The following is a 22618-nucleotide window of genomic DNA, read 5'->3' as shown; positions in this document are numbered from 1 at the left end:
TCTGCTCTGGGTTAGGTTTCTGAGCTGAGGCCGTAGCCTCGCACCTTCCAATTGCTGTGCGGGTTCTTATCTTCTCTCCTCTACACCTCTCTCCTTACCTCTGCCTCTCATTTCACCTCCTTATTCCTGTCTACCCTCTCCTCGAGTCACTCTTGTTTCCTCACTAACCTAGTTCCTTCACAGTCTTTGTCTCCACTTGAATTTATTCACTGTAAATAAGTAAGGGCTTCGCAGGTGACGGTGACAAACACTTCAGCATGGCAGATGGGGAAACTGAGGCAGAGACCCATGTGCCTTCCACAGCTAATCATAGCTGCTATTTTTAGATTGCTTTGTGGCTCATGGAGTGTGATTTAGTATCCTGCCAGGATCGTCAGATAAACTTTAATTTAAAATTTTTTTAAAGATTTATTAATTTATTATATATAAGTACACTGTAGCTATCTTTAGATACACCAGAAGAGGGCATCGGATCTCTTTACAGATGGTTGTGAGCCACCATGTGGTTGCTGGGAATTGAACTCATGACCTCTGGAAGAGCAGTCGGGTGCTCTTAACCGCTGAGCCATCTCTCCAGCCCTAATTTAAATTTTTTAAATTTGTATTTCGTGTGTGTGGTGTTTTGCTTTGCATGTATGTTTGTGCACCCTGTTTGTGTCTGGAGCCCAAGTCCAGAAGAGGCTGAGAAATCCCTGAAACAGGGTTTAACAAATTACTGAGCCACTGTGGTTGCTGGAAACAGAATTCTGATCTTTTGGAAGAGCAGCAAGTGGTCTTGACAAAGAGTGATTTCTCTAAATCCCAGTCTCTCTTCACAGATTCTTAAGGATTAATCTGTATATTATAAAATCAACCCAAATTAAGTATGCAGTCACTTTTAGAACATTTACAAAGCTGTGTAGCTACCATTGAAACTTAATTATAGAACATTCCTGTTGCAGGCTGGGAAGACGGCTTAGCAGATAAAAAATGGATACTACTCAAGCATGAGGAACTGAGTTCAAATCCCCAGCATCCGTGTCTGTATTTCCAGAGCTGGGGGGTGGGAAAGAGGCGAGAGGATTGCTGGGGTTTGATGGCCAACAGCCTTGTTCAGGTTTAATGAGATAACCCTAACTGGCCTCTGCAAATGTGTGCATACATGACAGCCCCCCAAAAAAGAACATTTCTGTTACACACAGCTCAAAAATCTTGTGTCTATTCAGACTATTTCTGTTCTCCACCTAGCCTCGGACAAGCACTATTCTAGACAAGCCCTGTTCTGGCTAATTTTTCTTTTTTTTTTTTTTAAGATTTATTTATTTATTATATATAAGAACACTGTAGCTGTCTTCAGATACACCAGAAGAGGGCATCGGATCTCTTTACAGATGGTTGTGAGCCACCATGTGGTTGCTGGGAATTGAACTCATGACCTCTGGAAGAGCAGTCGGGTGCTCTTAACCGCTGAGCCATCTCTCCAGCCCCCTAATTTTTCTTTAATTATTATTATTATTGTGCTCTTATAGAAGATTGACTTGACAATGTGAGTTTAATGACTTGTCCAATCTGGGCATGGTGGCTTACTTGACCTGTGTAAACCCAGCATTCGGGAGGGTAAAACAGGAGTTCCAGACCAGCCTGGGCTGTATAAGTTCTAGACCAGCATTAGCTACAGACTGAAACTCTGTCTCAACAAACAAACAACAAAAACCACCCTAGGGTCCTGTGGTTGTAGAGTGGCCTAAAAACAGCAAAAACAAAAGCCCTGGATTCTATCCCTAGCACCACATAAAAGAGGGCATGATGTCATACACCCAAGGTATATCAGGAAGATTAGAAAGAAAGTCAAGGTCTCCTCTACCACCTCCCACCTCCCTTATACAAATTCTCCCTGGAATGAAACTTTAGTTGGCCTGGAATTTGCTGTGTGGACCAAGCTGGTCTCAGACTCAAGAGATCCACCTGCCTCTGTCTCCTGCATGCTGGGATTAAAAGCGTGGACCACCACACCCAGCCTTCATTTTTCATTTTACAGCCAGCCTGGGATATACTAGATCTTGCCAAAACAAAAACAGAAAAAGCACAAGCGTGCGTGGGCGTGTGCTCGTGCGTGCGTGTGTGTGTGTGTGTGTGTGTGTGTGTGTGTGTGTGTGTGTGTGTAAAATACATTGTATGAGATCATACAGCTAATAAAGTCAGGGTAAATTTTAGGGGTCTTGCACCCTCATCTAAAAGTCTTCCTACCCAAGAACCTTTATAGTTTTTGTTTTCTTTCCTGGTTTTTTTACATAATTTCCCCTAATTCTACCCACTCCCTTGCCTTTCCTCCCTAAAAAAAAAAAAAAAAAATACTGCGAGACTTCCCCGTGCATAAGAAAGACCTCAGGGCTGGAGAGATGGTTCAGTGGCTAAGAGACCTGGGTTTAATTCCCAACACCCACATGGCAGCGGTTCACAACTGTCTGCAACTCCAGTTCTGGGGGATCTGGTGCCCTCACACAGACCATGCCGGCAGAACACCAGTGCACATAAAAATAAATAAATCTTTTTTTTTAAAGATTTATTCATTTATTAAATATAAGTACACTGTAGCTGTCTTCAGATACACCAGAAGAGGGCATCAGATCTCTTTACAGATGGTTGTGAGCCACCATGTGGTTGCTGGGAATTGAACTCAGGACCTCTGGAAGAGTAGTCAGGTGCTCTTAACCGCTGAGCCATCTCTCCAGCCCAATAAATAAATCTTAAAAGAAGGAAAGGCAGACAGCTCTGTCTCTAGGAGCATTCTCGTGGCTAGTGCTTTTGGAGAGGGGCTGGTGAGGGTGAGTGACCTAAGTCTTCCCTCTTTCCAGGCAGTCCAGAGTGGGTCCCAGGCACTCACTGTTCCTGCCTCTTTTCTGCCAACTTGGGTGGGAAGGGTGACAGGGATGATGGGCAGGCAGACCAGGAAGAAAAGTGGATGTGGGAAAGATACATTTAGTAACTCCATGGCTGAGGGAGGGCCTGGAGGTCAGGAGGGGACAGTCCTTGGAATCCAGGCTCTCATTCTACTTCCTTTGAGAGTCACTTGTGTGACAGCTGGAAGAGAAAGTGGGGAGGGACCCTGACAAGTTGGTAACATGTTCCTACACAAAGGTCAGAGACCAAAACACACAAGCCTAAGAACGAGGGGTGGGGAGTAGTGCTGGTCGGTGGCTTAGACATCAGGGTTACGCGGCTGCCATTTTCTTTTTTCTTTTCTTTTTTTTTTTTTTTTGGTTCTTTTTTTCGGAGCTGGGGACCAAACCCAGGGCCTTGCGCTTCCTAGGCAAGCGCTCTACCACTGAGCTAAATCCCCAACCCCATAGCTGCCATTTTCAGAGCGAGTTGTACCCCATGGGGTGTGACCTAGTAAACTGCTTGGTCTTCACACCCCTTAAAAATATAACTAACAGATTTACCGAGGTATACTAGATAGGCAGGAGATGCAAGTTCGGGTTCAGGAATCAACTTCTGGTTCTTCCAGCACCACGGAAGAGCGGCAGAGTTCTGTACTCCAAAGCACAGAAGTTTTACAGCTCATTATATTAGGTGAGGTAGCTTTCAAGGAAAGAAAAAGTTACAGGAGCTGAGACAAGCAGGCATGACAGGAATGGCTGGGTTTCCCCCTCTCTGTCTCCTTTAAGAAAACATTTCCTATTGAGACCCTTGGGGAAAGAGACAAAGGGAGAGGAGGAAAAAGGAAAGGTTGGGGGAGGGGTTCAGTTACATCAGCCCTTGCACCCACCTGCCTGATCTCTGGATATCTGTGTCCTTGGAGGGGCTTCCTGCTCCTCTTGGTAAGCCCTGCCCGCTCCGTTTAAGGCCCCAGATGGCTAGGGGTGTAGGGGAAAGAGAGGAAGACAGTGGGAGGCATCTTGTACTGCTAAGTGAGAGGATAGACAGGTCACCCCTGCTCCCCTGCCCAAGCTCCTCAGCTTCTCCCCAGCTTTTCACCACATGTGTAATGGAGACAGTTGCAGCTTGCACTGGCTTTGCCCTGGGAGCCCCACCACAGCACCTACCTCTTTCCTTTATCGGTTCTTCCCACTTACCTGTATTTATTGTTCCCAGGAGCTCTGGAGCCCTAGGACCATGGCTACTCTTAATAGGAACCAGCTAGGCCCTGGATGCAAGACCCAGGCTGTGGTGCAGGTGAGTGGGACCAGGACCACAGGGTAAGAAGGCTCCTGGTGAGGGTGGTTCAGAACTTTTCCTTTCTGAGTTTTATTTTCATTTTAAATTATGTTAATCTATGTGCTTATGTGCTTATGTGCTTACATGTATGTGAAGTGCAGGTGCCCAAGGAGGTCAGATTCAGAGACCCCTGGGGTTTGAGTTCTAGGGAATGGTAGCCTTCTGATGTGGGTGCTGGGAATTGAACCTGGGTCCCTCACAAGAGCAGAACACTCTCTCACACCACTGAGTCATCTCTCCAGCCTCGGGTTTAGCTCTCTTACTCGCCAGCTGTTCAAGTCCAAGGATGAGAGTAGAAGCAGCATTTTGCCAGTTGCCCGTCCCTAGTCACAAGCCTGTTACCAGCTCAGTCAAGGTCTGAGTCAGGTTAACTGGTTCAGCCCGAAACTCCTCTGTGAAAGTCTGAAATCGGTTTCCAGACGCTCCAGCAGGATCACCCTCCTAGTTCAGGCCTTCTCACTCCCTTGTAGTTCAGTTTAGGAAGCACAGCCAGGTGGTAGCCATTACAAGCCAGCCAGGAGCTGGGGGAGGGAGGCTCCTCTTAATAGATATGGCACTCCCTCCTTGTTCCTGTTTTCATAAACAAAAGGGGTACAGGATACTTGAGCCTAGCCCCGGAGACAAATACAGTGGGATGAGCTAGGGGCCCACGTTCAGGTGTAGTTGGAATTTAGTGTAGTAATTGCTCTTTTATGCCGAGCCTTCCAGACGGCAGAGTCTTTGGTGAGGGCCAAGGGCTGTTGGTGTGACTGGGCGCGGGATGCTGGCCTGGAGTCTGAAAGTCTTACCTCCTGTCTGTTGTCTGTCCACATTACCTGCAGAAAGGGCCGTTGGATCTGATTGAGACGGGTCAAGGACTGAAGGTGCAGACAGACAAACCTCATCTTGTGAGCCTGGGCAGCGGCAGGCTCAGCACAGCAATCACTCTCCTGCCGCTGGAGGAAGGTAAGCTGAGGGCGGGCTGGCAGGACAAGGTTCCTGCCCTCCAGGCTGTGCCTGTGGAGGCCCTTCTGCCTTATGCAGTCCGTGGTGCTTGCCTCGCCTCGTGCCTGCCTCCCCTGACCGCCTGCCCTTTTCGGCAGATGAACTGATTAAAGATCAGTTTGGAGTAAATAAATAAATATTAGTTTAGAATCAAGGGGGACAGCTGAGGGGAAGAAGAAAGCATACTGCTCTTACCAGCCTGTGGGACCAAGAGCCAGCCCCACTCCCCCACCAGTCCCCGCTCCTGCTCCAGGATGAGGGCTGGCATGGGGAACTGAACTACGTAGAACTTGAAAAGATGGGTATATATCCTAACCCGAGGCCTTGGCATGGCTTCTCCCTTCCTGGCTGCACCTGTTGCCTGGGTGACACTGCATTCCCCACATTCTCCAAATGCCAGTCCCAGGGGCTCTACCGGGGAGGGATGGAGGGGAGAGGCTGCGCTGGAGAGAGAGGACCAGAGAGAGGAAGGGGTTGGGTAGGAGAGAGAAGAGGGCCTTTCTGGTAAGATAGGGCGCTAGAAAGGAAGCACAGGAGGAAGGCAGTTAGGGGGACAGAGGGAGATCCCTCTCTGCTGCCAAGGTGACTTGAGTTCTGTGGCCTCTCTCTGGATCCCACTCAGACACAGTTTTCTCTGCTTGCTTGAGAGGAGTTTCTACCCCTTACTGGCTGACCTTCAAGGTAGCCAGACCTGGGCAGGGTCTCAGCATAAGTTAAGAGATAGGCATATACTTCCACAGTGGCCCCTCTCTCCATCTCCATACCTTCTTAGCCTGGGTGATCATTCTGACTCAGTTTGTCTCCTGTCTCTAGGGAGGACAGTGATTGGTTCAGCAGCCAGGGACATCTCACTGCAAGGTCCAGGCCTTGCTCCAGAACACTGCTACATCGAGAATCTGAGGGGCACTCTCACCCTGTACCCTTGTGGCAATGCCTGCACTATTGATGGGCTCCCTGTTCGGCAGCCCACCCGGCTCACTCAGGGTAAGGTGGTAAGGTGTGTGTGTGTGTGTGTGTGTGTGTGCGTGCGTGCGTGCGTGCGTGCGTGCGTGCGTGTGTGTGTGTGTTTGCGCGTGCGCCTGTCTGTCTGTCTGTCTGTCTCATAGCCTGTGCGTGTTAGGTGCAGGGGAGGCCTGACGTGGTGGTTCCTAGGTCAGTGAGATGGTTGGCCGCCCTCAGGTTCCTTGTCGATGGTGTCAGAACATCTTAAAAATAATGCCCCACTCCCACCTCCAGCATCCAGACTTTCCCAGACCTCCCCACCCCCACACTCTTTCTTCACAATCACATAGAGAGAAGAGGCTTCAGTTTCAGAGGGTCCTGGGTGTAGTATGGCTTTTAGTGTTTGTAGGGGGAGATGAGGCGTTCAGGGATGTCAGGAGGGAGTCGTGTTGAGTCGCCTTAGAGAATGAAGTCCCCGGAGGGCATGCCTGTTCTGCTGCATATAGGGTAGGGTCATGGGTTTAGCTGCCCCTGTTTCCTAAGACACCAGCCTGCTCTGTTGGGTAAGGGAGGCCCGGGTGTGTAAAGTCCCATAATTACCATGGTTACCAGGCAGGTAAGGGCTGGCTAGGTGGTACTTTGAATGGGCTCAATGTATTCACCTTGGAAACAAGCACTAAGCATCCTTAGTTTATTTGTGGGTCTTTTTATTATCGGACTAAGAAGAGAGGATCCGGCCAGGTGTGACTCTCTGGGAGTCAGGTTCACATAGGATAGAAGGTTTGAGCTGAGCCTGGCTCTCACGGTGAGCCCACTAGCCGGATTGCAGGGGAAATCCCACTCACCCCACTGTCTCTCAGGTCTTAAGCCACACTCCCTAACCTCTGGCATAGGAACAACTCCTCTCTTGTGCTGTTGGGGTATAGCAGAGCATAGCTACTATGTTTCAGGGAGGTCCCACAGCAGCTAAGGGCAGACCCTCCTGCTCTTGGGGTTCAGGGTCTCTGACTCTGGATGAGGGGGATCCCCACAAACTAGGGCTTTGACTGGGATGCTGTCTGGTCCCTGGCAGTCCTGTTTAGGGTCAGACAGTGCATCTGCTCCAGGATTCAGTGAGTCACAGAGCAGCAAAGAAAGAGGCTGGGCAAATTCCAAGACCTCCCAGTCCCTACCTCCTCTCCCCAATCCCATCATTTCTCGGGGGTAAAAGCATTCTTGGCCTCTACAGATAGGGAAAGGCCCAGACGCATCAACTCTGTGGTCCAGTTTCCCAGGGCATCATTTAGCTCTTGAGAAGAGGGAGGGTCTGAGGCCACAGCAGAGTACTTCACATTTCCTGTGGCCCACTTTCCAGATTCAGAAGCCTATCTTGCCAAGTATGTGCCCTCCTACACTCTGCTGACCCTAAACTCCCTTCGCCATCCCACCCTCCACCCAGCCTTCTTGTCTGGGCTCGCCTGCTTCAGAAGCTTGGCAGGGTAGGCGGAGGCACAAAGGAATGGGTGTTCTTCCTAACCCCCACCCCCTCTTGGGTTCCAGGAGCTGAGAGTTTCCTTGTCTCATCTCTGGAGCAAGGCACCAAGCCCAGCCCTGCCTGGCCCCAGTCCGGACATTCTTAGGAGTGCGTTTCCTTCGTTACTGGGTGGTGTGGGGGTGATGTGCTATCTCTGTGTGTCTGTGTGACCGGACTGTGTTTATGTGTCTCCGGATATGTTTGTGCCTCTGGGCCTGTATGTTTGGGTGTTTATTTGTGCCTTTCCTTGTTGTTTACAGACCTGTGGATTCAAATGGGTGGTGGGTAAACTCAGAACTACTGATGGCCTCAAAAATGTCTATGCGTGTATTCCTGTGTGTACATGAGAGCTCTGTGGCATGCTGTGTGTACAGAAGGCTCACATAGGGCTGTAAGGGGAGCTCAGTGGTGAAGCAGCACAGGCCTTAGGGGCAACATGCACGCACATTTTTCTTGTCTTACTGTCTACTCTGGCCTTGTATTGGAAATCCTCTTTGAGAAGGATAATAAGGATCCTTCTTTGACTGGGCCAGGTATCAGTAGCATCATTCTGGGCACTATACCCCGCCATAGGCAACTTGGAATGATGACACTCTTCGTGGCAGTGACAGGCTCTTACAGTCAGGAGTATGCTCGGGCCAGGGGAGGGAGAGGAGGCCAGAGCACAGAAGCCAACCTTTAGCCCAGAGGAGTGAACATGTGAGGGAGCCTCCCCTGTACCCAGGCATCTTGGCACATCCCATGCTGCCCTCTTCTCTACAGAACAAAGGGTGGAGCTGGGACAGGGACCAAGGAAGTAAACGGGGCGGCTGCATCTCAATCTGGGGTCTGGGCTGCTCCACCCTGGGACCGCAGCACCAAACCACATGAAAGATCTGGGAGGGGACTAAGGAAGAGAGACTCCCAAGAGCCGCACAGCTCAGGGCCTGGGCTGTCTAGACAGGAGGTCCCCCATCAACTCCTACCACATGCTGCTGCCTAAGTGTCCTTCACTTCTGAAGCCCCCATTGGTGGGAAGGAGCTGCCATATAGCCAGAATCCCTGGGGTGCCAGCTGCCACCCCCGAGATCCAGGACACCAGGCTTTCCCCTCCCCTCCGGCTATGTTATTTCTTCTGTGAACTGGGCAGGAAGCCTCCGAGCTTTCTCTGTTGGACTGATAACGATCTTTACTAGGGAAACTCAAGGGAAGGAGAGGAGGAATGAAGGCAGGGAGCTCCCAGCTTCCTTGTGTCAGCCTCCTGCACCACTCCTCACTGGCAGTATTCTCCCCGTCTGCCTGCGTCTGTCCAGCTGGCTGTCACACTTTCCAGACTGGTGAATCACTCTTCCTGGGGAGTCTTGGCTTTTTAACGCCTCCCCTTGTTTTATATTTGACCCTATATGGGTCTTCCTTTTTTCTTCAGAAGGGAAATAGGTTTCCTGTGTGCATGCGAGTGTGTGTTTGTGTATGTTTGCACGTGGGCGTGTATAGTATGCCAGCGAGTGGGCGAAGCAGTGACCTATTCAGCGAGAATGGAAAAAAATCCCTTCTTATTTCTTTAAGAAAGCTGGCTTTTTATTTCAGAGTTCCCCCCAGGGGCTGATTGGAAGACTAGCTCTGCTCAAATAAGTGTGTAAGTAGGAGGGGGCTGAAGGCTGGGGACTTGAAAATGTGACAATAACTCTGTGTGATGGAGCATGTATAATGTGGGGGCTTCTCTGGATCAGTGTGCGCCTGGCTGAGGTGGTGTCATTGTGACTGGGCAGTGTTGCTTTGTATTAGAGATGACAGTCAGACTGTTCCCCCAGGGGCTGCTGGGAACAGTGCTTGAGAGAGAGTGTGTGTGTGGTTTATATGTGAGGTCTGGTGTCCAGGGCCAGGTCTCTAGGTTAAAAGCAATTCTTTGTGGCCCCAGCTAACGCTCAAGATAGCAATGGTCTTTAAATACACACACACACACACACACACACACACACACACACACACACACACACACAATTTTATGTGTAGGGGGTGTTTTGCTTAAAATTATGTCTGTACACCACATGTGTGCCTAGAAGCCCACACAGTGCCCAGAGAGGAGGGTGGACTCCCCGTGGAACTGGAGTTAACAGTTCTAAAGGACCGTGTGAGTGCTGTCCATTGAACCCAGGTCCTCCGCATGCCTCCAATCACCTAGCCATCCTTCCAGCCCTAGAAAGGGTCTTAATAAGGGACAGCCCTTTGCTGCAGCTACCATAACTTGAGATTATGGCTAAGGGAAAGGGCTGACCTAGAGGAGAGGTCAGCGCCTTGATACAGCCTGGGTCAATGCCGGTGAGCTCTGGTGGGTGGGGACTGGAAGAAAAAGGCAGTCAGGGTGGTGACAGGAGCTGAGATCAGTGTTGCTTGCATTGCACAGAACACTGCCTTGGCCTGAGCTCCCAGCCCAGGGTGACCTTGTCACAGTTTTGGACTGAGGGTCATAGCTGAACCTAGTGACCCTAGCTGGATCCCATGGTGAATCCCACGTTTTCTCCATCATGTATGGAGTCATAGAATGTCCTCTGCTGTCACTGAGGCCATCTTCCTCGTTCAGTGGATAAGAATCCAAGGCCACTGGGTCAGAAGGTGTGACTGCCCTTAGATGACACTGGCCCCTAGCCATGGGCTTCAGTCATTGGCTTCCTACTCTAGAGAACTTTAGGTAAGACAGAACCTGGTATCACTCCGACCTCTGGTTCTCCATCTTCTGGCTTCTGTTTACCTCTCACCTTAACTTTTAACGTCATCTCCCTGGGAGCCTCTCCTGCCAGCCCCACTATCCCTCCAGCCCCGAGCGCGGGTTCTTCATCCCGCCGCCTGGTGGCATCCTCCCTCCCACCCCTCCCTCTCCATCCAGCTCCACACTCCTCTCCTCCATCACTTCCTCTTCCCCTCCTCCTCGCCTTTGTCCCTCCCTCTCTGGCTCCCTTCCCCCGCCACTGGTCGCCGGCCCGCCCCTCCCCGGGCATTGGCGGCTGCTCGCTCCCTGGCTGCTCGCAACCGCTCCAGGAGCCGGCGGCGCGGGAGGTCGTCCCGCCCCCTCAAAGGCCCAGGGCGGGCGGGCGACCTGCAGGGCCCGGGCTAGTAGAAGAGAACAGTCCGGAGGTCTGGGTTCAGCGGTGAGTCCTCAGCCAGGTCAGCCACTGCTCCCGGCAACCGGGCGTAGACGCTCCAGCTGGGAGGGGCGTTCTAGGACGGGTGGGCGCAGTGAAAGGAATGAGGTCCTCGTCCCCCAGTGGGAACCTGAGGCTGTTAATCTGATGATTTGTGTACTCAGAACGTCTGTGAGTGGTGGTCTGAGTTATTAAATGGCTGTGCAGACCCCATCTTCCCCACCTTTAGGGAGTCTGCTCCTTGGGACCCGCCTCCGGAGCCCGTAGAGGGGTCCTGCATAGGTTGAGGGAGCCTGTGCTATCACCAGCAGGAATCTGATGAGAAGAGCCTAGATTCTTTCTCACATTCTCCCCTCACCCAGCTTCCTTTTGGCCAGTCCATTCTATTTGTGTGGCCAGGAGGGCAGTGACTGTCTCCGTGAGTGTGCAGCATGTCTGCCCATATGGCCGTGAGCCTGTGTGGTTTCTGAGTGTCTGTGTGTGAGTCTGCGTGGGGTGTTTCCCTTCTGCATCCCTCACAAACAGGATCCACCCGCTCCTTTGCCCAGTGTTTTCCCTCCAGATGTGCAGTTCCTCCACCCACCTGTACACAGCTGGACCCTGAGTCCTCCTGGGCAGAGAGGACAAGGCGGGGACTATGACTCTGGCTGGATTGATTCCGTGGGGGGTCAGAGTGAACAGAGTAGGGGCTTCCTAACATAGACGGGCTGGCCACGTCTTTGGGGGCAGTAAGTGCCAGAGTAGGAGCAACGCCTGGGGCCCCGAGTACAAATAGTAAGTTAATTTGGGCCAGAGCTGGTCTGCTCTCTGTTCGGCTGCCCTCCTGCCCACTCTATTAATACAGCGCCAGTGCCTGGCACCACTATTTATAGCCCAGAGCAACATGGCCACACCCCCTGGGTGTGAAGGGGGGAAGGGCAGGGCAGTGTATCCAGGCTGTAGGTGCCAGGGAAGAGGGTCCCTAGATACCCAAAGCCTCCTTGGACAGCACTTCTTGGATGGATCCCACCCAGCCTCCCCACCTGCTGCCCAGCTTAGACTGTGCAGAGAGCCACAGCCCTTGCCCCCTGTCACCCTAGAGTTGAGTGAATCTGTCTAGACCCCTCGAATTCATCATTAATTAGGCTATTAAATATTTGTCCGAAAGGGGAGGGGGTGACTGGCTTTCTCTGGAACAGCTGTGGTTGTAATTAGGTGGATGGCTCTGGTGACTATTATTTATCCCAGTTATGATTACTATGGGATTAGCTCCTCTGATTGGTGGCTTGGCAGGGAAGGGCCTTCCCTGTTACTCTCAACTACCCATCAGCCTTTAGAACTGTTGGTGCCGTCTGCCTGGGAGGGCTGTGGGTGTGCCAAAGTAGTGGGTGGCTTCGACCGCTACAGTTTTTTTTTTTGCTATGGGTGGGCTTCTTAGAGTGTCAGCCTCTCCTCTCAGTGTCTAGGGTCCCAGGATCAGACCTCTGGGCTCAGTAGAGGTCCTGTCAGAGTACCCCCTTGTTTGGCCTGGAATGCCCCTTGCCCTTGCAACCTCCCTGGGCTGAAACTGCCTCAACGTCCTGGAATGTAGACTTCCTGCCAGTCTTACCCCAGACTGGCATGAAGCATGGGGCACCATGTAGCAGCACATTGGGTAGCCAAGAGGTCGGGGCTGGAGCATGGACGAATTGGAAGGCTGTGTAGCAGAGAGCCCTGGGGGGCTCTGGCTCCTTTCAGCAGAGCATCTTCGGTAGGAACCTGGAACACCTGGCATGGCCAGGAGGAACTCTGCCAGCCAGGCTTAGGCGCCTGTGGGCACACCTGCTGCAGTGCACACTCCCAAGCCCCTGGCTACATTTTCTGGCTCCCACATACCCACCTCTTTCTATGCACTCGTACTTCCTGGGCAGGACTGGGCTTGTATCGCTTGCCTGGGAATGTGCTTGGCTGAAGCGCGGCCCAGTCACAGAGAACTGGCTAGAGTCTACCGGAGAGCAAAATACAGCCGGGGGATGCTTTGCTCCCTAGATGCTCAGAGAGCATGGTAGCCCTCCTGAAGTCTTACCATAGGAAGGGGTCAGAGTACATGCTGAACCCCACTTGTGCACCTGACTGATTTGTGGGGTTTTACTTGTCCCCGTATATCTTTGTGTGTGTGTGTGTGTGTGTGTGTGTGTGTGTGTGTGTGTGTGTGTGTGTGTGACTCTGAAAGATGCTGCCTCTAAACTACCTCTAAAACTAACACTTTTACCCAAGAGGCAATTCGGCAAACCACCGGTACACATTTGTGTTGGATGTTCATTTTTCCTTTTTAAAATGTATGTATTTTATGTGTTTTGTTTGCTTGCTTGTTTTGTGAGTGTTTTGCCTGTATGTAAGGGTACCACACGAGTGCCTGATGCACGCAGAAATTAGCAGGCATCCTCAGAACTGTAGGTACAGATGGTTTCGAGCCATCTTGTAGGTCCTGGGAACCAAGTTCCAGTCTTCTGCAAGAACAGCAAGTCCTCTCACCCTCTAGCCATCATCACTTTAGCCCCGAGCGTTCTTTTTTACCTGAAGAATTTTTCCCACTTCAGGAGTACTTTCACATATGCAGTCTTACTAACCCTGGGAGATCTAGTAGTGTTAAGTGTCCTGTTTTTCGTGAGAGAACTAGCTTGGAGGCGTAGTGGCGCCACCTGAAGATTTCAGAGCTAGGAGGACTCCATTTGGGGAACTTAACCTGCTAGTGATCTCTCCTATTCTGATGTGTGCCGTGGAACCCATGTCAGGACTCCATTCCAAAGAGAAGCAGGCCAGAGGAGCCTTGTGTGGATACTGTTCGTCCCTGCTTGCACTTTCTAAGTGAGTGCTTTCTCTGCAGGCTGCATGTTGTGTCTGGGTCAGTCCACCTTCCTGCGCTTTAACCACCCAGCCGAAGCCAAGTGGATGAAGAGTATGATTCCAGCAGGGGGCCGGGCCCCAGGGTCCACGTACAGTCCTGGCTCTGGTAAGTAGCCAGCTGGGGCAGGTGGCTGGGTAAGTGGCACCCCTTGGACATGTGTCCTTGCCTGTTCCAACCACCCTTGGAGTGTTAGAGCAGGACATTACTGATGGTCTGGGCTCACTGCCACCTGCCATGGGCTGGTAGAGAATGCTAGGCCATAGGGCCACTGGAAATGATCCAAGGCATGACTGCTTGGCTCAAACTGGGAAATCATGTGCCCCGAGGGCACATACAAGGTTCTGTTAGCCTGGAACCCCTGCTGCCACGGAAGATGTCACTCGTTGTATAGGACCGTGTCATCTCAGGAGTGCCTCACTCGAGGGGGGGGGTCTGTGTATTATGATGAACCCTTGGTAGCTTCTGGGGTAGGAGTCCCACCTGCTGGTGATCATGTCCAGAGGCACTCCTCAACTCTCAGGCCATGCCACGCTGACCGATGACTCAGAGAGCAGCTGCAGCCAGCTGCAGCCTGTGTGTGAATTATTGATCCCTAGAAGAGAATTGGCAATTGTTCTAGGAATCAACACAGGTCCCTCAGTAGGCTGCCCAGGGGGAAGGGGGCAGATGGGGAAGCTAGCTAGTTGTGTGTGCCATCCGAGGCTCTGCCATGGCGTTCCAATGGCTGTGGGACTAGAGGGCCAATGCTGGCTCTCTGGCGGGTGAGCATGTATGTCAGGTTCACTTGATGGAATGGTTATTCATGACCCCCATAGTCTGGTGACTTCAAGAAAGGCAAGTGGTCACTGACTAGGACCAAAACACAGCCTTGCAAACCCATTCTTTTCTTCCCTTGCCATACCTATGACTTCCAGTCCCCTGTCTGGGTCATATCACTCCTTTGGCTGTTTGGTTCTGAGGGTTCTGGACTCCCGGATGGTTGGCAAGGGCTAGGGCCAGGCAAAAGCCAGCTCTTGCTGGTGTGGCTTAATGGAATAATTGCAGACACTGAACTGTGCCTCGAGGCTCCCCAGCTAGGCTTCCAGGCACAAGCCATTAGCAGATCCTTCTTGTGTATTGGATCGGATAAGCCGGTACCACATTCACCACCCATCCAGCCCTGGACGCCCTGCTCCCACCAGCCCCTGACTGTTATACTGAGAGGCCCTGGTGTCCTCTTAGACTAAGAAGCCTTGGGACTTCTGGCCAGCTCCACAGTAGGTCCACATCTCTTTTGTAGCGTGCCTACTTGCTCTTCCTAAAAGAGAGGCACAGAAAGTTGGCCAAACCAAGGCGAGGAGGATCGTATTGTTGGAGCGAGTTAGAAATAACTAGACGTAGAGAATTACATACCTGGTACTGTTGCTGACTCTGTCCTGAGTCATTCAGAGTTAGAGCCAGGAAGGCCTTGCCTATCATTTCTCTTTATAGGAGGGGAACTTGGGGCAAGAGAGTTTGGCTTAAGCCGCAGAACAGGTCGATGGCAGAGTGGGTTGGTACCAGAACTCCGATCTCCTGGCTCCTTCTCCAAAACCCTCACGGCCCCACTGCCCCTAGGATGAGGTTGGGTGGTGCTCTTGCTTGTGCACATGTGTGGCTTCCTAGAACCAAAAACCAGACCTTGAGTCTTCTTTGCCTTTCCCCTCAGCTGAATCAGAGAGCTTGGTCAATGGGAACCACACAGCACAGCCCGCAACCCGGGCACCTCCAGCCTGTGCCAGCCACAGTTCCCTGGTGAGCTCCATTGAAAAGGACCTGCAGGAAATCATGGACTCGTTGGTGCTAGAGGAGCCCGGAGCTGCAGGCAAGAAGCCTGCAGCCACATCCCCGTTGTCGCCAGTGGCTAATGGTGGACGCTACCTGTTGTCCCCTCCAACCAGCCCAGGAGCCATGTCTGTGGGCTCCAGCTATGAGAACACCTCTCCGGCCTTCTCTCCACTGTCCTCACCAGCCAGCAGTGGAAGCTGTGCTAGCCACTCTCCCAGTGGGCAGGAGCCAGGACCTTCTGTGCCCCCGCTCGTGCCTGCCCGTTCCTCCAGCTACCATTTGGCTCTGCAACCCCCACAGTCCCGCCCAAGTGGTTCCCGCTCCTCTGAGAGTCCCCGGCTGGGCAGGAAAGGGGGTCATGAGAGACCTCCCAGCCCTGGTCTCCGAGGTCTTCTGACTGACAGTCCTGCAGCTACAGTCTTGGCTGAGGCCCGCAGAACCACTGAGAGTCCCAGGCTAGGTGGGCAGCTGCCTGTGGTGGCTATCAGCCTGAGTGAATATCCATCTTCCGGTGCCCGCAGCCAACCCACCAGTATTCCTGGCAGCCCTAAGTTCCAGTCTCCAGTGCCTGCTCCCCGAAACAAGATCGGCACACTCCAGGACCGCCCTCCCAGTCCTTTCCGTGAGCCCCCAGGCACAGAGCGGGTACTAACAACCAGCCCCTCTCGACAGCTTGTGGGCAGAACATTTTCAGATGGGTCAGCAACTCGTACCCTCCAGCCACCGGAGAGTCCCCGCTTGGGCCGGCGGGGCCTGGACAGTATGCGGGAACTGCCCCCGTTGAGTCCATCTCTGTCTCGAAGGGCTCTGTCCCCACTGCCAGCCCGGACTGCCCCAGATCCCAAACTAAGCAGGGAAGTGGCAGAGAGCCCCCGGCCCCGGCGCTGGGCAGCCCATGGGACTTCACCTGAGGACTTCTCCCTGACACTAGGAGCACGGGGCCGCAGGACTCGGAGTCCTTCGCCCACACTCGGGGAGTCCCTGGCACCTCGCAAGGGCAGCTTCAGTGGCAGGCTAAGCCCAGCCTACAGTCTGGGCTCTCTTACTGGGGCTTCACCTCGCCAGAGCCCCCATGCTCAAAGGAAGCTTTCCAGTGGGGACTTGCGGGTGCCCATCCCAAGGGAGAGGAAAAATAGCATCACGGAGATCAGCGACAATGAGGACGATCTCCTGGAGTACCACAGGCGGCAGCGCCAAGAGCGGCTCCGGGAGCAGGAGATGGAGAGGCTGGTGAGCCAATGCCAGGGAGGCTGCCACTGCCCAAGGCAGCGCCTCTGCCAGGGTGTGGGCAGGCCAGCTGGCAGACCAGGAGGAGCCATGTACAGGGCCTGGGCTGCTTCGGGATGAGCCATCAGGTTAAGTGCCCTGTATCTCACAATCCTGGTTCCCTGAAGGGGAAGGAACCATCTTTGAACGCTAAGGCTTTCTACATTTTTATTTAGTTTTGTATGTGTGCATGCATGTGCAGGTGTGTGTCTATGTGTCTGTGTGCAGGCCAGAGATGAGTGGATAGTGGCCTCCTTGGTTTCTCTTCGGTTTCATCTTTTGAGACAGTCTCTCGTTGAACCCGAGACACACTGGTTTAGCTGAACAAGACCCAGGGATCTTCTGTCTCTGCCACCCCCAGTACTAGATTCGCCAGAGGACCGAACTCAGGTCCTAGAGAGCTTTGCCAGCAGAGCTGTCTTCCAAGCCCTATGTCTTGGTTTCCTTTTTTTTTTTCTTTTTTTAAAAATTTTTTAATATTGTATTTATTTATTATATATGAATACACTGTAGCTGTCTTCAGACACATCAGAAGAGGGCATCAGATCTCATTACAGATGGTTGTGAACCACCATGTGGTTGCTGGGATTTGAACTCAGGACCTTGGGAAAAGCAGTCGGTGCTCTTAACCACTGAGCCATCTCTCCAGCCCAAGTCTTGGTTTTCAGTTCTTGCTAATTTTGCATTTATTCTATGGCAGATCATTTGTTTTGCTGTGTGAGTTAGGTTCATAGTTTTTACCCGAGCGCAGTGTTTCAGGACAGCACACCATGCTCACGGCAACATCTTGGATCCCTACATTTGAAAAGCAAGTTTTGAGGCTGAGACTCAGACAGGATCATTAATTTATTTGGCCTTTTATTTTTATGGTGCCAGGCCTTGAACCTAGGACCTTTGGCATGTCAGGACAGCACTCCAGCATCGAGCTGTATCTCCAGCCCTAGAATTATTTTTCTCTCCTGCTCCTCTTTTTCTTTTTTTGGTTGTCTAACCCAGTGTGGCTGCGAGCTTGCTGTGTGGCCCAGTTGAGCTTGAGTTCATGATCTTCTGACTGTCTCCCGAGTAAAGACTGCATCACTGCCTGGGCTGGGGTTAGGGGCATCCTTCTATTAAAGCTTTTATTTCCTGAGTGTGAGTGAGTGTGAGTGTGTGCGCATGTGCGTGTATGTTCATGTGTGTTCGAGTGTGTGTGTGAGTGTGCGTGCATGTGCCTGAGAGTGTGTATGCACACACACGTGTGTGTGTGTGTGTGTATCGTGCATGCATGTGTGTATGTGTGTGTGTATGCGTCTCATGCGTGCATGTATGTTGATGGAGGCCTATGCCATGATCAGTGTGTGGAGACCAGAGGACAATTTTTATGGAGTCATCCTATTCTTTCCCCTTGCATGGGTTTCAGGGATCAGACTCAGGTCATCCAGTTCGCACAGCAAACACCTTTACCTCGGACTTACCCTTAAGGACAACTCTGGGCCCCCTTTGTTTCTCTTTGGCATCTCCAAATGGGCGTGAATCACTTATGTGGCTCAGAGGGCTCCTCTAAGAGTGTGGTGCCAAGGAAAAGGGAAGAGCAGGGTGGGCAGCCCCCCTGGTCTGCCTCCGTGATTGTATGTGTCTGCGTGCATAAATGTGGGTGCTGCCGAGTCTGGGTGTGGCTCTGGGCAGCTGTTGTCGTGATGGCATCTGAGCTGGGAGGGGGCTGGGATTCCCCCAAATAGCATAGGGAGCTCCAGGGGCATTGGCTGCTGTGTACATGCTCAAAGCCCACACACAAGAACGTGGATTTTCCCTTTCTCCCATCAAGAGCAGAAGCCCGGGGTATTTTGAGACACAGGTACCCTGGAATTGGTTTGAGGAGGTTTGTCTGAAGAATTTGGGAAGAGACTGGTCAGCTTGGGGTGAGGGCGTGGGAGTCAGGACTCCTGGTCTTCCTTTGTTACACCTGCTGTGCTTTAGTGACCCGGGTTCCTCATCCCAGGAGGACTGATGTGCCTGGCATCGTCAAGTGCTGGGTACAGCCTCCCCACCCCCATCCCCACACACAGGTACACACCTCACCACCAGCCCCAACCTGCCCCACCTGCCACTTTAAGTCATAGGCCGCCCGCACCCTGCCCCTCCCACCTCAGCCAGGCTGCTTATCTGGGTCCTAGGGCGGAGGTGAGGCATTGGCCCAACCTCCTGGGTGCTGAGGCTTGGTTCCTGGATTTTTTTTGCCACAGAACTGGGCAAGCAGCAGGAAGGAAGCTGGGTAAGTGTTGTGGGATGGGAAGGTGAGAGAATATGGTGAGAGAAACTTGGGGTCAGAGACCCCAGAATGCTCTGGGCTTGCAAGCCAAGGCTCGGGTGTTACTAATGGATGAGCAGGCTAGGGACCAGGAACGTGACTGCCGTAGTTCCCTCACGTCCTAGGCACGAGAGGTGACCATGTCTGTGTCAGGATTTATAGTGAGAGATAGAATGGCAGGCCACAAGAGTCCTTGATCACAGGTGGCCAGCTTACGTTGCCTTAAGGAGCAAAGGGTGGAAGCCTGAGTGACTTGGAGCTGAGGTGGGACTGGAAAGACTGTGTCCTCTCTGCCTTTTCTGTCTGTCTGGACTGTCAGGTCCTTCCTGTGGCCCATGGTCTACCTTCCAGCCCTGGCTGTCTGCAGGTGCCCACCCAGCTGTATACAGACTGTGTTTATCTCTGTGTGTGTGCATGTCGGGGCTGGTGTCTTAGTGTGTGTCTGTTAATGCTGATGCACCTCCCAGGGCATATGGAGTGTCTGCGTGTGCCTGTGTGACAGAACTAAAGTCTCAGTGTGCCCTTGTGCCGGAACCTGTATATGTACCTGTGTCAAGATGAGCGCTCGATGGCTGTGTCTCACTATGGTCACTTTGGTTTTCCCATGTAGCCTTGGCTGTCCTGGAACTCTCTCTGTAGACCAGGCTGGCCTTGAACTCACAGTGAATCCCCCTACCTCTGTCTCCTGCGATATTAAAAGGTGTGTGGCACCACCACCTCCTGGCTTCATCACGGTCTTCCGGCAGCTTATGCTGCATGTTCCCGTGTGTTTGGATGTCTCTGTGTGGCTATGAAGAAGCCTCATCCTAGGGAAAGTAAACAGGGAGATGGGAGGGGCTGGCCAATGGACAGATGACATATGGCCACGTTCTCTTGCCTACTTTTGAGGAACCTGCTTTCCCTCTGCCTCCTATAGATATTTCTTTTAAGAGGGGTTCTCACTGTGTAGTCTTCGGCTGGGTGGCCTGAGTCTCACTCTAGACCAGGCTGGCCTCAGATTCTGAGATCTGCCAGTCTCGGCCTCCAGAGTGCTGTGTACCACTCCCTGGTCCCCCACAGTTCTTAAGGTTGGGGTCATCCTCATGGTGCTGAGCCTAGAGTTTCTAGGGCTCAACACGCCCTGGCTTAAGCCACACCAGGTCTCAGACTTCCTCATATTCCGCCCCGTTCACTGTCCCTAGGAACGCCAGCGCCTGGAGACCATCCTGAACCTGTGTGCTGAGTACAGCCGAGCTGACGGGGGACCTGAGACTGGGGAACTGCCCAGTATAGGAGAGGCCACGGCAGCACTGGCTTTGGCAGGCAGGAGGCCCTCAAGAGGCTTGGCAGGAGCCATAGTAGTGTCTGGAAGGAGTGGTGAGGAGTCTGGAGGTGCCTCGCAGCGCCTGTGGGAGAGCATGGAGCGCTCTGATGAAGAGAATCTCAAAGAGGAGTGCAGCAGCACAGAGAGCACCCAGCAGGAGGTGAGGGGGCCAGGGCGGGGCCAGTGTGGCAGTAGTGAAGAGATCAAGGCTTGGGTGAGACCAGAAGTGAAGAACTGTGGGTGTAAGGAGGGAAAGGAGGTGACCATGACTTTCCCAAGCTATAAATGTGCTTTATGACCTGTTTTTCCTCTGGGCCCCACCCAAACCTGGCACTCTGGCAAATCCTTTCCCTATAGCTGAGCTCCCTGACTGGAAGGAAAGTGGCCTTCCAAGTGCTTCTGAGAAGCGTGTGATCCGCCCTCTTAGTCCGATCCTGGAAGGTTCTAGACTTCTCCCATGGTGCTCTCCTCCCCTGCAGCACGAAGATGCTCCTAGCACGAAGCTCCAAGGAGAGGTGCTGGCTGTGGAAGAGGAGCGGGCTCAGGTTCTGGGGCGCGTAGAGCAGCTGAAGGTCCGAGTGAAGGAGCTGGAACAGCAGCTGCAGGAGGCAGCCCGAGAGGTGACCTGACTGGGAGAAGTGCGGGCCCTGGGATGGGGCCCCACCCTTAGTTCCCTGACTTGAAGATCCCGATGTCTGTGTCTAGGCTGAAATGGAGAGAGCACTGCTGCAGGGGGAGAGGGAGGCGGAGCGAGCATTGCTGCAGAAGGAACAAAGAGCTATGGACCAGCTGCAGGAGAAGTTGGTGGCCTTGGAGACAGGCATCCAGAAGGAGAGGGACAAGGTAACCCATAGCTGACTACCAATGAATGGCCCAGAAGAGAAAGAGAAATGCCTTCCCTGGGGATGTTCATCCCCCAGCATCTGTCCTGCATACCGTGTGGTCTCTGTAGCCCTCTAGGGACGGGGCCTTGTTCTCTGTGGAAGATACAAGCTCTGGTGGTACTGCGAGGGGCTGGGCTGGTGTTTGGGGTCTAGATCTCTGTGCTACCTCTGGTTGCCTGGGTGCCTGCCATTCTGGAGCCTGTGTGGTTCTTCTAGGAAGTGCCAAAGCCCTTTCTTGGGCAGTGAGCACAACCTGAAGGACTAGGTGCTGCTGGGGTGGGGGGTGGGGCATGGCTCGGGTTTGGAGCCTACCCTGAGGAAACCTCCCTCAAGCATGCCTCAGGTACTTAGGATGTGGTCTTTGGGAGATGGTCCACAGGCCTCTGTTTGCCATCATCAGGCTCTGCAACCTCCCATCCCAGACGGTCCCAGCCCTGCCCCTGCCCCCTTTCAGATTGAGTGCCAGTCTCCAGGGGCTGCTCCGTCCCACAGGGGTTGTGCCAGCCATGTCCAAGATGCCCAACGGCGTGCCAAAAGCTCTGAGGTGGAGAGGGTTCATCTATTTCTGGATTTGACAGTATTTTTCTGAGTTTAATTTTCCCTTTTGAATTATTTTTGAGAGTTCTCTTCCTCCTCTCAATTTTGAGGATCTTATAAATTTGTCCCCCCCCCTTTTTTTAATGGAGCTTTGGCTCTGGCCCCCAAAACCACACTCCCAGATTCTGTGCCAGATTAACCCTATGCTTGCCGACCAGGCCTGCACTAACGTCCCCTCTAATCACTGTCCTGGGCTCTTCGCATGCCCCTAACTGCCAGGCTGCCCAGGCAGGGCTGAGTTACGCCAGCTTTACTAACTCCATGGGTGCCTTTGCACCCCTGGCCTCTCCCTCCTAATTTGCCTCCTTTTCTTGATATGGGTCCCCGTTATCAGAAGGGAGCTGGCAGGAAGGCACAGCGGAATTTTGCTTAGTGGAACACTGACAGGAGGAGTATAAGAGGGCGTGTGTGTGTGTGTGTGTGTGTGTGTGTATTTGTGTGTGCGTGTGTGGTGCAGGGAGGTGTGTATGACCAAAGAGCTGCTCTGCCCAAGCAGCACCTCCTACTGGAAAGGTCTGGGCTTTGCCTCCAGAATGTTGGGTGCTTACTGAAGGGCAGGGGTTGGAGGTCCCTGTGAGCTGTTTGTCCCTCCTGCCTATCCCTCAGGAGCTGAGTGATAAGGAGGGCCAGATGTGGGCACAGGCTTGGAGGGCTTGGACAGGGCTTTTCTGAGTGGCTGGCTACCCATTCTTGCTTCCCTGAATTCAGATGTTCCTTTCCCTCCCTCTACTCCTGGAGGCCACCTGGAACACAGGATAATTTAAAGGCAGTAGTGTCTAGACTTGAGGACTGGCTTGATCAGTACCCTCCAGAATGGGTAGGTGAACTGGGTGCAGCATAGGGGAGATTCCTTA

At 52.7% G+C, this 22618-nt stretch overlaps 1 protein-coding gene across 50 annotated transcripts in view; it reads left to right on the top strand.

Annotated features, from left to right (window-relative positions):
- Positions 1 to 22618, top strand: part of Phldb1 (pleckstrin homology-like domain, family B, member 1) — a 47988-nt gene that overhangs the window by 2917 nt on the left and 22453 nt on the right. For 45 of the 50 annotated variants that reach the window (XM_063264879.1, XM_063264878.1, XM_063264877.1 and 42 more), the window contains 8 exons: positions 4075 to 4155; positions 5019 to 5142; positions 5995 to 6165; positions 13601 to 13726; positions 15309 to 16657; positions 20162 to 20443; positions 20763 to 20903; positions 20989 to 21126. In XM_063264879.1, the coding sequence (XP_063120949.1) occupies positions 4096 to 4155; positions 5019 to 5142; positions 5995 to 6165; positions 13601 to 13726; positions 15309 to 16657; positions 20162 to 20443; positions 20763 to 20903; positions 20989 to 21126 (2391 nt within the window). In that variant the 5' untranslated portion in view covers positions 4075 to 4095. Of the gene's footprint in view, positions 1 to 4074; positions 4156 to 5018; positions 5143 to 5994; positions 6166 to 10584; positions 10778 to 13600; positions 13727 to 15308; positions 16658 to 20161; positions 20444 to 20762; positions 20904 to 20988; positions 21127 to 22618 lie in introns of those variants that run through there. The other 5 variants (XM_063264856.1, XM_063264857.1, XM_063264871.1 and 2 more) reach the window with 5 other exon arrangements.

The sequence above is a fragment of the Rattus norvegicus genome, chromosome 8 (assembly GCF_036323735.1).
Source record: "Rattus norvegicus strain BN/NHsdMcwi chromosome 8, GRCr8, whole genome shotgun sequence".
Taxonomy (NCBI): domain Eukaryota; kingdom Metazoa; phylum Chordata; class Mammalia; order Rodentia; family Muridae; genus Rattus; species Rattus norvegicus.
The sequence above is the reverse complement of the archived record's forward strand: the minus strand, read 5'-3'. Positions and strand labels throughout refer to the sequence as shown.